Source organism: Rhinatrema bivittatum, chromosome 3, assembly GCF_901001135.1.
Source record: "Rhinatrema bivittatum chromosome 3, aRhiBiv1.1, whole genome shotgun sequence".
In the NCBI taxonomy this organism is placed as follows: domain Eukaryota; kingdom Metazoa; phylum Chordata; class Amphibia; order Gymnophiona; family Rhinatrematidae; genus Rhinatrema; species Rhinatrema bivittatum.
Genome location: NC_042617.1, coordinates 479,790,909 through 479,807,022, shown reverse-complemented (window position 1 = coordinate 479,807,022; position 16,114 = coordinate 479,790,909). Strand labels below are relative to the sequence as shown.

At 43.4% G+C, this 16,114-nt stretch overlaps 1 protein-coding gene across 1 annotated transcript in view; it reads left to right on the top strand.

Moving 5' to 3' along the window:
• Positions 1 to 16,114, top strand: part of ATAD2B (ATPase family AAA domain containing 2B) — a 610,472-nt gene that overhangs the window by 501,180 nt on the left and 93,178 nt on the right. Inside the window, exon 23 of the mRNA XM_029596002.1 lies at positions 12,140 to 12,262. Coding sequence (XP_029451862.1) covers positions 12,140 to 12,262 — 123 coding nt within the window. The remainder of the gene's footprint in view (positions 1 to 12,139; positions 12,263 to 16,114) is intronic.

Here is a 16,114-nt window from a genome sequence, read left to right as displayed (position 1 = left end):
TTGTTTTTGGATCATTAAAACCTTTCAAGTATCTGAAAGTCTGTATCATATCACTCGCAGCCATCACCTCAGACCAGTGAGTCCTTGCGATAATCGCTCAAGGTTATCATCTGAACCTTTTCTCCATTCCACCTGTACTCTCCACCTCTACCGACGTGGAGAACATCCAACCACTCCATCCTCCTGGAACAGGAGGCCTCCCTCCTCCTCCAGGCCAAAGCAATAGAACCAGTACCATATTCTCAGCACGGCATAGGGTTCTATTCCCGGTACTTTCTAATCCCCAAAAAATCGGGAGGTGTGCATCCAATTCTGGACTTACATGCCCTCAACAAGTACCTCCATCGAGAAAAGTTCAAAATGGTAACCTTGGGTTCTCTTCTTCCTCTTCTGCAAAGAGGAGACTGGCTCTGCTCTCCTGACCTCTAGGACGTATACACACATATTGCGATAACTCCATCTCATTGCAGATACCTGAGATTTCTGGTAGGCCCCAAGCACTATCAGTACAGAGTGCTTCCATTCGGCCTCGTGTCTGCACCATGAATCTTCACAAAATACCTCGTAGTAGTTGCAGGCTTCCTCAGGACTCAAGGTGTTCACGTCTACCCCTATTTAGACGATTGGTTAATCAGGACTCCCACTCAGCAAACTGCTCTGTCGTCCCTACATCTTACCTTACACACTCTGATTTCGCTAGGATTTCTCGTCAACTACGACAAATCCTACTTAGTCCCATCTCAAACTTTATCATTCATAGGGGCAGACTTGGACACCTTGCAAGCAAAAGCTTTTCTGCGTCAACAGCGAGCTCTCACTCTCGTCTCTCTCGCACACCAGCTACAGTCGCAGCACCACACGACTGCATGCCACTTCCTCATCCTGCTGGGACACATTGCGTCCTCAGTTCAGGTTACCCCAATGGCCCGCTTGGCCATGAGAGTCATGCAGTGGACTCTAAGGTCACAAAGAACTAAATTATTCATTGTCCACATCACCAACTCACTTCGTCAGTCTCTAGCTTGGTGGAAAAATCAGATCAATCTCTGCCAAGGCTTGCCCTTCCAGGCTCCACACCCTCAAATCATTCTCACCACCGATGCTTCCAACCTCAGTTGGGGAGCCCATGTGGCCGGACTGCAGATACAAGGATCTTGGTCTCCAGAGGAAGCCAAACACCAAATCAATTTCCTGGAGCTACGAGCAATCTGATATGCTCTCAGGGTATTTCAAGATCGCCTGTCCAATCGGTGATCCTGATTCAGATGGAAAACCAGGTGGCCATCTGGTACATCAACAAACAGGGAGGGACGCGCTCCTACCTTCTGTGTCAAGAGGCTGCGCAGATATGTGCGGAGGCCCTCTCCCACTCGATGTACCTCGGGGCCACTTACTTGCCGGGAGTGGACAATGTGTTGGCAGACAAGCTGAGTCGCACCTTTCAGCCGCACGAGTGGTCTCTCAACCCCTCAGTAGCGGACTCAATCTTCCAACAATAGAGTTACCCTCATATAGATCTCTTCGCGTCGTTTCAAAATTGCAAAGTAGAGAACTTTTGCTCTCTCACTCGCAGCCAACACTCTCAGCCAAGAGATGCGTTCTCCCTCTCATGGGTGACTGATCTTCTATATGCATTCCCTCCACTTCCACTTCTCTCAAAGACTCTCGTGAAGTTACGTCAGGACAAGGGAACCATGATCCTGATAGCCCCTCACTGGCCACGCCAAATGTGGTTTCCAATACTTCGGGATCTCTCCATTCGCAGGCACATTCCCTTGGGAAAGGACCAGCTTCTAATCACTCAAAACGAAGGGTGCCTACGCCACCCCAATCTTCAAGCCGTGTCCCTGACGGTCTGGATGTTGAAAGGTTAATTCTTCAGCCACTTAACCTTTTGGAGCTAGCTTCCCGTGTCCTGATTGCTTCGCAGAAGCCTTCCACGCGAAAATCCTACCTTTACAAATGGAACAGGTTTAAGTCATGGTGCTCTTCTCGATCCCTTGACCCCTTTACCTATCCCACCACGAAGTTTCTAGACTATCTCTGGCACTTGTCAGAATCAGGTCTAAAAACTTGCTCCATCAGAATGCATATCAGTGCGGTAGCCGCCTTCCATAAAGGTATCGGGGACATTCCTATTTCAGTACAGCCCCTTGTAACATGCTTTCTGTGAAAGGCTTGCTTCACCTCAAGCCTCCACTGCGTCCCCCGGCCCCTTCTTGGGACCTCAACCTGGTTTTAGGTCGGCTCATGAAACCACCATTTGAGCCTCTCCATTCCTGTGATCTTCGCTATCTCACATGGAAAGTGATTTTCCTTTTGGCAATCACTTCTGCTCGCAGAGTTAGTGAGTTACAGGCTCTAGTTACCTATCCGCCTTACACTAAATTTCTGCAGGACCGGGCAGTACACCGCACTCACCCTAAGTTCTTACCTAAGGTAGTTTCGGAGTTTCATTTCAATCATTGGCCTCATTCCAGTCCAGGAGAGCAAGCTCTGCATACCCTTGACTGTAAACAGGCTCTAGCTTTCTGTCTAGACCGTACAGCTGCCCACAGGAAAAGCACTCAATTGTTTGACTTTTTCCATTCTATCAAATTGGGGCAGCCTGTGGGTGGTAAGCAGACTCTCTCCTCCTGGTTAGAGGACTGCATATCCTTTTGCTATAAGCAAGCGGGCATTCCACTTCAAGACAGTGTTAAAGCACACTCTGTGAGGGCCATGGCGACTTCAGTAGCACACCTATGTTCGGTGCCGCTTCCTGACATTTGCAGGGCTGCTTCCTGGAGTTCTCTCCATACCTTTACAGCCTATTATTGCTTAGACAAGGCCGGAAGACAAGATTCCATCTTCGGCCAGTCTGTCTTGCGCAATCTATTTACAACTTGACATACCAACACCCTTCCGCCTACCCGTTAGGGTTCAGGATGCCCTCCACCAAATTCAACCCCAGTCCTAGTGCCTTGCACACCTGGGTACATTTGGTGCATACTCGGACATCGTCAGCTCGGTACTCACCCATATTTGAGGACTACCATCCTGCTTGTCCTGTGAGAAAGCAAATGTTGCTTACCTGTGACAGGTGTTCTCACAGGACAGCAGGATGGTAGTCCTCACGAAACCCGCCCGCCACCCTGTGGTGTTGGGTTCGTTACGTTTCTTATTTTATTTTTCGGCACTTCCTGTAGCTTTTAAACAAGACTGAAGGGGGGACTCCTGCTGGCTGCAGGGTTAGTGCCATGCTGGGCATGCCCAGTAGGTGCCAGTCAAAGTTCTAGAAACTTTGACAAAAGTGTTCCCTGATTGGGCTCCATTCTGTGATGTCACCCATATGTGAGGACTAACATCCTGCTGTCCTGTGAGAACACCTGTTACAGGTCTAGAACGGGTAGATGTGAATCGGTTATTTACTCTTTCGGATAGTAGAAAGACTAGGGGGCACTCCATGAAGTTAGCATGGGGCACATTTAAAACTAATCGGAGAAAGTTCTTTTTTACTCAACGCACAATTAAACTCTGGAATTTGTTGCCAGAGGATGTGGTTAGTGCAGTTAGTATAGCTGTGTTTAAAAAAGGATTGGATAAGTTCTTGGAGGAGAAGTCCATTACCTGCTTTTAAGTTCACTTAGAGAATAGCCACTGCCATTAGAAATGGTAACATGGAATAGACTTAGTTTTTGGGTAATTGCCAGGTTCTTATGGCCTGGATTGGCCACTGTTGGAAACAGGATGCTGGGCTTGATGGACCCTTGGTCTGACCCAGTATGGCATTTTCTTATGTTCTTATGTAAGCAACATTTGCTATATTTCTTATTAAGGTTTTGATTAGGATCTGATGATGACTTGAATTAATTGTAGTAAAATATAGACCATCCTAGGGGGTTCACAAACTTTTTCTTAACATTGTATATATATTCGGCCTTTCACTGACCACAACTAATTTTATTGTAGGTTTTAGAGCTTCTGATGATAAATGCCAAATTGTAAAAACCAAATTTACTTGGCAGGCTTGTCCTGAGCAACGATGAGTTTTATTCCGAAAAACAACTCTGTAGTTTCTCTGTTAATATTTTGAGAGAACATTATACTTAACACTGATGTGATGCTTTCTGATTTTTATAATTATACTAGGTAATTGCCGAATACAGCACTTGTTCCGCTCTATTATATACCATGTTATAGAAAGCTGTGGAAATCATTTCCCATTTGCAATTTGATTTATAAAATCGGTTCTTGCGACCCTTTCTAAATTTCTTTGAAGCAGAATACATCTTGCAAAGGTCTTATTTAATATTACAGGGTACTGACAAGGAAAATGATACTCCAAATATTATTTTAAACTGTTAAGGGTTCCAGTTATTCATAATCTTTGTAGACTGAAGAGACAATATCAGAAAATAGACTAGAAACTAATGTAAAAACAATTTTCCTAGGACAAGCAGGATAGTAATCCTCACACATGGGTGACATCATCAATGTGGCCTAGCATAGAAAACTTTTATCAGTTTGTAGAACTTTGACTGGCACACTGAGCATGCTAGCATGCGGGGTCCCCCTTCAGTCTTTCTTTCTGCAAAGTGTTTGCCTCGTGGTTGTAGAGCTCTGCTCTTTTGACTTATATTTCTTGGTATTTTTCTGCACCGGATCCCCCTTCTCCCCTTTGGTGCTTCGATAGGGCGGCATGGTAAGTGTTTCCTTCTTTGTGGTCGATTCCTCACAGTGCCATTCCTCAGTGACCACTGGTCATCGACCTCTCGCTGGCTCTTTTTTCATGGTGTCTAGTTTTTGCCAATGCGTCCAGTGCCTGCGGACCATGACCATTACGGATCTGCATGAGATCTGTATCCTGTACCTGGGAGTGTCGCATGATGCCCTGGGGTGCTGTCTATGCAATCAAATGACTCTCAAGGGTCATCAGGCTAGATAAGACAAAAAGAAGAAGCTCTTCAGATCCAGAAAATCTGATCTTCCAACTCCAGTGTTGGGCGACTCGACTCCCAGGGGCCGTGGGAACTGATGGACATGGGGCCATCAGTGTCTAATCCCCTCAGGGGCCCTCATGGTAATGAGGGGCCAGGGATAGGCCACCTTCGGCTTCATTTCAGCTTCAGAGTTAAGCCAGCAGAGGAGGAGGTAACAGTAGGTAAAAAGTGCCGCTCACCCAATTCCTCTTGGCAGCTGAAGGAGATATAGAGAGAAGAAAGTTGATTGTGTAAGAAAGAGAAGGTGATTATGCAGAGTGTGGAGAGAGAAGGGACGTGATGATGTTTAGGCGGTTGGTGGAAGAGGGAAAGTGGTGATGCCAGAAGGTGTGGAGGAAGGAAAGGTGATGATGCCAGAGGGTGTGAGAGGGAGGGAGGATAAGGTGGTGATATAGCGGAAAAAAGGAAGATGATGATGGTAGGAGATGGAGCGGGGGAAAGGTGATGGTGTACCTTGACAAAGTAAACCCAGTGCTAGTTGTGCTGCAACATAATAAAGGTTGGGAACCACTGCCATAAACACTACCATTATATCTATAGACCTTTTACCCAAATGCATACATTTTTTATTTACCTGTAGCAACCCTCAAATCTGCATATATTTACTCTTGCACCAGTCTGGGATAAATCTGTGTGGCATTTCCATAGGGGTCATCTAACACATTTTTTTATTCTCTTCAGTAATACCTCTCAAATAATATAACAGTCTTCCCCTGTTTTTAAACACTGGCTAAAGTTTCCTTCTTATAAAATGCCAATGCTGCTTTTTTCTTTGAGGGATTATAACATTTGTCTTTTGAAATGTATTTTGGCATAATTGTTAATTTACATTTCTAGACCCCTTTCCTTGTACCAAATTACAACCCAAAGTGGTTTACAATAAAAAAAAATACAATAAACATCTAATACATCATGACTGTAATATATCAATAAATTAATACATCTGTAAAATACATTAATATAAGACAGTACATCAAATATACAATTAAAGCCAACTATCACTAGGTAGGCTAAGCCATAAAATAGCTAAATAAATATCCATTTAGACTAATCCACCCAATACCCCAAAATAATGCTAGCCCCCAGACCCAAATATGTGGATGGGAGAGGAGAGTCAGGAGAGAAATAAGAGACACTAAGATATTTCAAAGATATAAATCAGGCACAGGAAACAAATCTTGTCAGAGGAAAGAATGCTCTAGAATAAGAGGTCAGATATGAAGCTCCAGTTGAATAAACTCAGGAACAATATCAGAAACTATTTCTTGACAGAAAGCATTACAGACACATGGAACAGCTTCCCAGGAGAGGTTGTAGAAACAAAAACATCAATAGATGTCAAAATTACCCCATCATTCATCAAAATGTGTTATGGCGTTAATGCGTGCTGTTCTTACATCTCATTCTACATGCGAAACTGGCCCCTAAACCCCCACCAACACCTCACTTCGACCTATTAGATGGCCCTCCTATAGAGATATAAATAGGTGCACACAGTGAGGGCCCCCCAGAGGCTCACTCTCTCTCCTTCTCCTCCATTCCTCTCCCTCTCTCCTCTCTCCTCTCTCCCCTTCTCCCTCCCCAAGCCCAGAAATGGCCAAAATGCAATTCCAAAAATTTATTGTGAATTGTGTTATGGCCATTTCGGGTATATTGCACAGCCTAACTCCAGGAAAATAGGTGTAGTTTTTTCCGGCATTAAAACCGTGCGATAGCATGCATTAGGCTATTGCATGGTGCAATATTGCCCCTAATTTAACTAAATCCCGTCCAAACTCCTCCCCAATCCCGCCCCCCCCCTCCCCAAACATTTGCATTCACGCCATGCGAAAGTATGGTAACCTGTTATAGAGTCTATCAAGCTAGAGTGAGAGAACATAGTAGAAATTTCATCTTTGTGAGACTTTCTTCACTCCAAATGATTTCAAATCTTCACCAAGGTGTACTGTGCTGTACGTACGTCTAACTCTACATGCGAAACTGGCCCCTAAACCACCACCAACACCTCACCTTGACCTAGTAGATGGCCCTCCTATACAGATATAAATACCTCCCTACTAGCAGGGCCTTCTAGATTCTCTCCCTCTCCCTAGCGCAGGATGTGAAAAATAGGGATTATCGCAGGGCGCACTAAGTTTACCACACCATGCGAAGTGGTAAGTTACCGCATGGTGTGGTAACTTAAAAAATTTCCATTAACACGCTCTGTTTTTGTTATCGCGGGCGTTATCAATGCGTTATTAACTTTTTTTTGATGAATCTAGAGCAGGGGTGGGCAATTCCAGTTCTCGAGGGCCACAAACCTGTCGAGGTTTTAGGATATCCTACTGAATATGCATGACATAGATTTGCATACAACTGAGGCAGAGTGCATGCAAATCTCTCTTATGCATATTCATTAGGGATATCCTGAAAACCAGACTGGTTTGTGGCCCTCGAGGACCGGACTTGCCCACCCCTGATCTAGAGGCTAGTGTGATGTGATATATAAATCAGTTTTGTCCAACCTTTTGGTTCGGGAGGCCATATGAACAATTGTTGGAACAGCTCGTGGGCCGGATTAACAATATTGCTATTATTAAAAACACCAAATTACAATTTGAGAGAGTTTTTAGACCAGTGTAGTCCAACAATCTACTCTACTCTAAAATTTAGATTCTAAAAAGTTAACCAAAGTCTGTCATGTCATAAACTAATCTCATTCAGTGGGAAAGCTGACACTTTTTGTTTACACAAGTCTATCAGCTCCAACTGTAGAGCTTGCAATGCACAATGATGCTGTTAAATGTTCATCTGTAAGCAGAGACTGAGACTTTGTTTTTGCGTTTTTCATTCTTGAAAACAACTGTTCACAGCAGTAAGTGCTACCAAACAAAGCAATGAACTTCTTTGCACCTTGTGACAGATTGTGGAACCTGTGCAGTGAAACATAAGAACTATAGAATCTCAGAAGATCATATTCAGTAAAAGCTCTCCTCAAGTCACTGTTATTCTTAATGTCAATGAGTTCCATCTGGTATTTATCAATACAGTCTTTCAGATCAGTTTGAAACAGATTACACAGTAGCTTCATGACACCAGTATGTTTTCTGAAATCCTTGAACCTTTGTTTGAAGTCATCAATCAGTATGACAACTAATTCTGAGTACTTCTCATGTTGCACTGTCAGTAGGTCTCGTGGAAAGGACTGTCAAGTGTACAACTTTCTTCAGAATCAACTGCGAATGAATAAGCTCCAGTTTTTCAATGAATGTAATGACATGTTTGTACAATTTGTGCGCCAGCTGATTCTTTCCTTGAAGTTTCACATTCAAGTCTGACATATATGTGGTCACATCGACCAGAATCACCAAGTCACTCACCCACAAATTATCATCTAGGAAACTTATATTCTTCCCTTTGTTGGCCATGAGTGTCTTTATTTCATCACATAAACTCCAGAATCTAAAGAGCATGCCTGACCTGCGGAGCCATTAAACGTGGCTGAAGTAAATCACACCATCATGATCTGAGCCTACTTCCTCCAGAAAAGATTTCAACTCCCTGTGATTCAGACCTCTTGTTCATATGAAGTTGACACTTGATACAACTTTTTCCATCACGTTCTTCGTTTCCAGTTTGTTGGCACACAAGTTTTCCTGGTGAATTATGCAGTGGTGTATGATGACTTCCTGTGGCACTGATTTCTCCAACAAGGTCGCAAATCCATTCTGCTTCCATGCCATGGCTAGCGCTCCATCTGTTGTTATGCCGATCAGCTTGTTCTCACGCAAATTTAACTTCTCCATTACCTGCTTGACTTTTTCAAAGATCTCCTTTCCTGTAACTCCTCTTACTAATATTGCCAGTTGAGCTGTGTCACTTATGTCTATGCTCTCATCAACTGCTAAGCTGTAAAACTCGCAAGCATCAAGACTCTTAATCAAAGTCTCTTGAATGTTTGTCGCCAAGACATCAGCTCTTCTAGCAATAGTCTGAGGAGAAAGGCTGACATTTTGCACCACAGACTTCTTATCTGGGCAAACTATATCCATAAACAGTTCTAAGCATTCCTTAACCAAGTTCCTGTCTGCAAATGGGTTTCCTCTCTTGGCTATGGTTTCTGCTATTAAAAAGCTGACCTTTGTTGCTGTTTCGGAACTCTGATTAGCTACTTTAAACAAAGACTGTTGGCTGACGATGCTTTGTTTCAACAAGTTAATGCTATCACTTTGTGGTTGACCATCGAGGCTATCGAATTTAAGTGCATGCTTTGTAGTGTAATGTTGCTTTATGTTGTACTCCTTTTGAACAGCAATTGTTTTTTGGCAAATCAAGGACAAAACTTTACCTACATGTTCCACCATGAAAAAGTCATCAGTCCACAAACTTTTGAATACGTGGTTTTCAACATCAGCTTTACGTTTTTTGTTTTTTTTTTACTCATCCTACTTCCACTTGCAGATGCCGCCATTTTTACTGTCAATATTTATAACTGGTGTCTATAAAAGCTGGAATGGACTGAAATAGACTTTAACTCTCTCCCTCTGCCCCTCTCCTCAGGCAACTTCTCTGTGTCCCCTCCTTTTGCAGCTCCTCTAGCTTCTCTCTCTCTCTCTCTCTCCCTCCTTTCTCTATGCCGCAGCTTGTGTGTGTGTGTGTGCATGTGCATCTCTCCCTCCCTCCTCAGGCAGCTTTTCTCTCTCTCACTGTTCCGCCGATCATGCAATGTCTGATTCCCTCCTCAAGAGGTTTCTGCTCTCTGGCCCTCTCCTTATGCAGCTGCTGCATGCGTGTGTGTGTCTCCTCAGGCAGCTTTTCTCTCTTTCTCTACCCCGCCTCCAGCTTCTCTTTCTTTCCCTTTTACAGCAGTTTCTCTGTCTCTCACTGTTCACCTGATCATACACCATCTTTTCTTTCTGATTCCCTCCTCAAGCAGCTTCTGCTCTCTCTCTGTTTTCCCCACCTTGTGCTGCTTCTTCTTGTGTGTGGTGTGTGTGTCGTCCTCAAGTCCAGCACATCTTCCGCTCTCCCACACATCCCCCCCCCTCAGGTCCAGCACATCTAGAGCTCACTCGCACACATACTGTCCTCTCCCCTCATACTCCCCACCCTCAGATCCCCGATTCTACCCCCTCACTTCCTGCCCGCTGGGTCCTGGGTTGATTGGCGTAGGCGGCAAGGTGATCAAAGTTTTCCTTCGCCTTCCTCTGCCATGTCAGGACCTTTTCTGCTACACAGCGTCCTGCACGCGTGACAGCAGGAAGTTGCATCAGAGGGGGGTGGGACGCAGTGTAGCAGAAAGGCCCTGACGTCGGCAGAGGAAGGCGAAGGAAACCTTTAATCACCTTTGCCAGCGTTCGACCTGGGACCCGGTGGGCAGGAGGTGAGGGGATAGTGTGGGACATGGCAGGATGAGATGATGCCAGAGTGGTCTGTCCATCCCAGTTGCAGCATGTGGCTCATAATACACGGATTTTTTTTCCCGGAAGTGTTTTGGGGTTTTTTTTTTTCAAATCGGAAAGGGGGGGTTTTCCCCCTTCGGAAGGCAGCCGCAACCCCAAATGAGAATTCTGTGACCGCATTTGGGAACCGCTGCTTTAGCGGCTACTAGATATGGAAGGGAATTTTCCCTCCCACCCGATCCTCTCCCCGATAGTCCCTGCACACCTCCCTCGCACCTGATCCGCGGGCCAGATAGAAAGGCTTGGTGGGGCCGCACGTTGGACAACCCTGATATAAGTAGTGCTAAATTAGTACTATAGAAAGAGCATGGTGTATAGGCAATAAGATTCTATCGTCCACCTTCAGTAATAATTTTTTAAGAATCTTCTTTTGTTGAGGTACATGTAATAGTGACCTAAAGTTTTACGCCGCTTTAATTTAGACAGAAATCAGTAAAACAGATGGAAACATCCTTTCAATAACAACTGAACTTCCATTTTACAAAATAGTTGGGTTTGACTTACCATTGAGGACTTATTTATTTATTTACAAGTATTTATATACTGTCCTTCCGAATATGATCATGGCGGTTTACATAATTAAAATGTACACAATGTAAATAACAAACTTAAAACAACATAACCAATAAAAGCAAGGACATATCTATAAGCAAGTCTACAGATTCATTTGATTTTATCACAACCTGGAGCTCAGATTACAGCGGTTCACCTAAAATCTTACTTCAGGTCCTTCCTCAGTGTGAGGTTCAAACATGTGACTTCCAGATGTAAATCCCAGTGTTTTGGTGATGAAGTATTGCCTGTCTTGGGGGATGGGGGAATTCAGCAAGGTCTCAATAAGCAAATCTCTGGTTTCATGTTGGTGATTCAGCTCTGGTAAACAAAATCCCTAAGGGGTTTACAATTTAAGAAGTTAAAATCAATCTAAAAGCTTCTCTGTTTTATACCATCCTTCGATAACTACTTTAGCATCCTTTGATAACTACTTTAGCAGCTTTCTTCTTATATATCTATCAACATTTGACTAACTGGAATGAGATGCATTAAATCTCCTGTCTCTCACAATTGATCCATTGCATCTGACTTTATTGTATAGTGGATAAAATTATTAAATATACTCAGTCACATTCTTTATGCTCTGCAGGCAGGTTATTATTGAATGTTCCTTCTGTACAGCATGTGTACTTACAGTCCACATGTCGTTGAGCTTTTCCTAGTGCTAGTCTGCTGCCCTGAAATGCAGTGCCCTTTAAGATTTGCTCTATTGCCAACTGTAAATAGTTCCATAAACAACTTAAAGCTCATTTTTCAATCTTGCATTTGCTTAAATAATATTTTGTCTTATGATGACTTATATTTTATTTTGATTTAGTCCTGACATTTTATTGTGAATGTTCAATTGTAAACTGCCTAGCATGGTTTCTCCATTATATGTGACATATAAAAAATTTTAAATAAATAAACCTGTGTGATTGCTGTGAAGGTGTTGGTGCATATTCCATTGAGAACACTGTAATGGGATGTGCAACAGCTGCCAATGAAAATATTAATTTCTCCAGGTTGAAATTAAGTACTGTTTGCATTTTGGTTTGTGATGCTGAAATATTTGTGCTCTCAAAAGTGTACTGTTCAATCAGTTTGTTTTGATGAGGTGTAGTGATTATGCATATTAACTAGTTTTAAGAAAAATGCTTCCTTTAATTTTTTTTCTAGATAAAATAATAAGGCACAGAGCTTGTACCCTGAAAGACACTGCACATGCCATCATTGCAGCTGAACTGGATCCAGAGTTTAATAAAGTGTGTGAAGAAATAAAGGAGACCAGAAGAAAAAGAGGTACACTGTTAAAAGTTGTAATGTAAGGGTTGAGTGTAAAGTTTCTATGAGATGCCAATTATATCTACCTTTTCATTCAGTGCTATACACTCTCACTGTCTCATCTTATTTTTTAGACTTTGTATACAGACTGTGTACATTTGTATACAGAAATTTCAAAGTTGTTTAATAATTGAGAGGATAATTTTGGAATATTCCACTTTGTCTGCTCTTACTTAACAGCACCTGGGCCACTTTTGCATTTATTGCAGACTCTCTTGTCAGAAAGCTCAAACTTCCCAGCTGTATTAGTATCCTTCAAAGATACATAATTCTGAGCCATGCACTCCTGAGCAACTGTTGGCTTTCCTTCATGATCTAGTAATCTAAAAACTGCTCTATCTTCTTTTTAAAGGTTAGTGCTAGCAGCCTGGTTCCACCCTGGAACCTGTCTTTTCAGAAAAGACCTCCCCTTCCCCAAAATGTTGTTCATTTCCTAACAAACCTAAAGGTCTTTTCTCTGCACCATCGTCTTTGCCACACATTGGAGATTCTAGAGTTCTGCCTGTCTGTGGTCCTGCGCGTCGAACATTTCTGAGAATACTACTCGGCAAGTTCTGGATTTCAACTTTCTTCTTAAAATCCTAAATTTGGCTTCCAGAAACTTCCTCCTGTACCTTCATATGTCATTGTGCACACATGTATCCAGCCAGCTGGTTCCTCCCCAGCACGATCTAAAATTCTATCTGTATGATGTGTGAGGTCTGCCACCTTTGCACCAGTCAGACAAGTTACCAAGTGATCCACACATCCATCAGCCACCCAGCTATTTACATTCCTAATGATCAAATCATCAACTACAATGGCTGTCATAACCTTCCCTTCTGGGAATGTGCCCCTAGAGACATATCCTTGGTGCAAGAGGATACTATATCACCTTGAGGGCAGATCCTAGCTACAGGATTGCTTCCTGGCGTACCAAGATGATGCTAGTCTTCCATGTGACCTTTATGCTCCAAGGCAGCACATGGGCTGCCTGAGTAGAGGTAGGACTGCTCTATTATGCCCCTGAAGGTCTCTTCTCTATGCCTCTCTATCTCCCTTAGCGCCTTCCAATCTGCAGCTCTAGCCTTCAGAGATCTGACTCATTTTCTGAGGGTTAGGAGTTATGTGCACTGAGTGCACACATATGCAGCCTCTCACCAATTGGTAGATAATCATAGATGTGGCACTTAGTGCAAATGACTGGATATTCCTCCTCTTGCTGCTGGACTGTTGCCTGCATCTTAATTTTGTTGTGTTAGCGATTTAAAATTTCTAAAGGAGTAAAACTAACCTTTAGTTTATTGATTTATTTTTTTTGTCTGTCAATTACCCTCAAAACACTACCTTTACTTACAAATAACTGGTTACACACCCTAATCACTTGAAATAATTTCCTTTTAGTGTATCAGATCTGTTGTAAATTTATAGTAAGTTCCTCTCTTGCTGGAAGAGTGCGGGGCCTGTGGAAACTGAGGCCTAGGTGGCTCACAAAGTCTTCTGGAGTCCTCTGCCAGGGCTGCTGGGAGAAGTATTCAGTTGAGCCTTCCTGTCCTCTCCTGCTGGAAAAGTGCAGGGTCTGTGGGAGCTGAAACCTGAATGATGCCTTTATCCCTCCCAGCCTTTTTATTAATTTATTTTTTTTTTGTCACATCTGTGTTTCTCAATATGGTGGAGAAGAGAGCCAGAAACTTCAGGAAGTACCTGTGCTGTGATTGGAAGGTATCCATTATGGACCTTTAACATGTTAACATGTGCTGCTTAGGTGTGAAGTACAATATCCTTGGTTGCAACAACTGCTTAAAGATGTCGTCCAGGGTCATAAAACAACAAAGATACATTGAAATGATTTATTTGGGCACATATTGAAGGCTTGATGCCTCTATGACAGCAAGGGACCCAGGAGCCCCACCTACCAATTTTGGGCCTTCAACATCAAGGGTGCATCAATCTTCCTTGGAGTCAGGATCTAAGGAAGACTCAGTAGTGGGGAACCTTTCCACTCAATGCCCAAAAAGGTTTCCTCTGCATCAAATTTGGCGTCAAAGATCATAGATCTTGAGCATTGACTTTCGTACTTGATTCTAAGAGCAGGGAGATAGCTACTGTCAATTTCCGCCCTTCCAGATGACCCCATCTGGAAGTGAACACTGTGTCCTAAGAAGGAACTCAGCTGCTGCTGTCTTCAGGGCTCTGTATTGGAGCCACTGATATATCCCCCTTGGTGACCCAAGAATGTCTGTCATCCTCTACTGAGACCTTTACAGTTTGGCCTCAGCAGTCTTTTTGAAGGGGTTGAACAGGAGCACCCTTGAAGCATATGCTTGGAACTTTAACCAGGTCAGAATGCCTTACTAAGCCCTGTGAGCTCTAGTGTCAATGGATCCAGGGCTTACTAACAGGCATTGAGTGGTACAGTACTGAACTCAGTGCTTTGGTGCTGAGGTGAAAGGGGAATATGTTGAGGCTGAATTGCTTAAATATTTCTGTTTAGTGTTCATTGAGGAAGGTCTTAGAATAGAATAATAGAAAACCGCCATAAATAAAAAAGGAAGTAAATTAGATCTCAAAAATTTTTAAAAGACTGCGTTCAGAAAAAGCTTGCAAAACTAAAAGTACCGTATTTTTTGCTCCATAAGACGCACTTTTTCCCCCCCAAAAGTGGGGGGAAATGTCTGTGCGTCTTATGGAGCGAATATAAAAATAAAACTAAAAAGCTAACTACAACCCTCCTGACCTCCCCAGGACCTGCCAAAAGTCCCTGGTGGTCCAGCGGGGGTCCGGGAGCGATCTCCTGCACTTGGGATGTCGGCTGCCAGTAATCAAAATGGCGCTGACGACTCTTTGCCCTTACTATGTCATGGGCTACTGGTGCCATTGGTCGGCCCCTGTGACATAGGAAGGGCAAAGGGCCATCGGCTGCCAGTAATCAAAATGACGTCGAATATTGAATCACTGGTCCACTAGGACAGGCCCTGCTACCCATCATCTTTTCTTTTGCCTTACAATACACCAACCAGGAGGAAGGGGCTACAGATCCCTGAAACAAGTCACGTGTGGTTTTACTCCAATCTCTCAAAGGCAGTCCGGAACCAGGACTCCTGTCTCATCTTTGTCTGGAACCTGTTTTTGAAATAAATCACATTTAGCACGTGTAAGAGAATTTGTGACACAGTTCTAATCCCTGGCACATGCCTTGTCCTTATGCTAGTGTTGAGCCATAAACAAGTGAGGATCACCTCTTGTAATAACTCCATCACCCAAGGGCCCCTGGCCAATTGCCTGTGGATTACTTCAACAACAGCAGCATTGTCGCACCAGAAAATTATCTGTTTATTCCGTAGCTTGCTACTTCAGACAACCAGATCCACTAAAATGGGGAATAATTCCAAAAATGTTATGTTTCACTTCACCCCCCTCTTCTGCCCATAACGCCAGCCAAGGAACAGCGCACCATGATCGCTGACAAACTCCAAATTTCCAACCCCCAATGCATCTGAGTGTATGTTCAAGTCCCTACTGGTGACTGGAGGTTCTTGCCATATAGAAACGCTATTGAACTTGTCAAGAGCAAATACCCATATAGCCAAGTCTTCCTTGGCCAACTTTGTGATTCTGATGAAATAATATGGTCTGCGGATGCCCATTGAACATGCCGCCAATCTTCTCAAGAAGACTCTTCTCATAGGGATGAGTTTGTATGCAAAGTTTAGTGAACTGATGAGAGACTGAATGCTTGTTAAAGTTAATTTCTTAGCCTGCAAGGCCTGGTGTAGGAGAGACCATAGCTTTTCCAGCCTATCCTCAGGTACTCTGATAGCATTCTCTCAG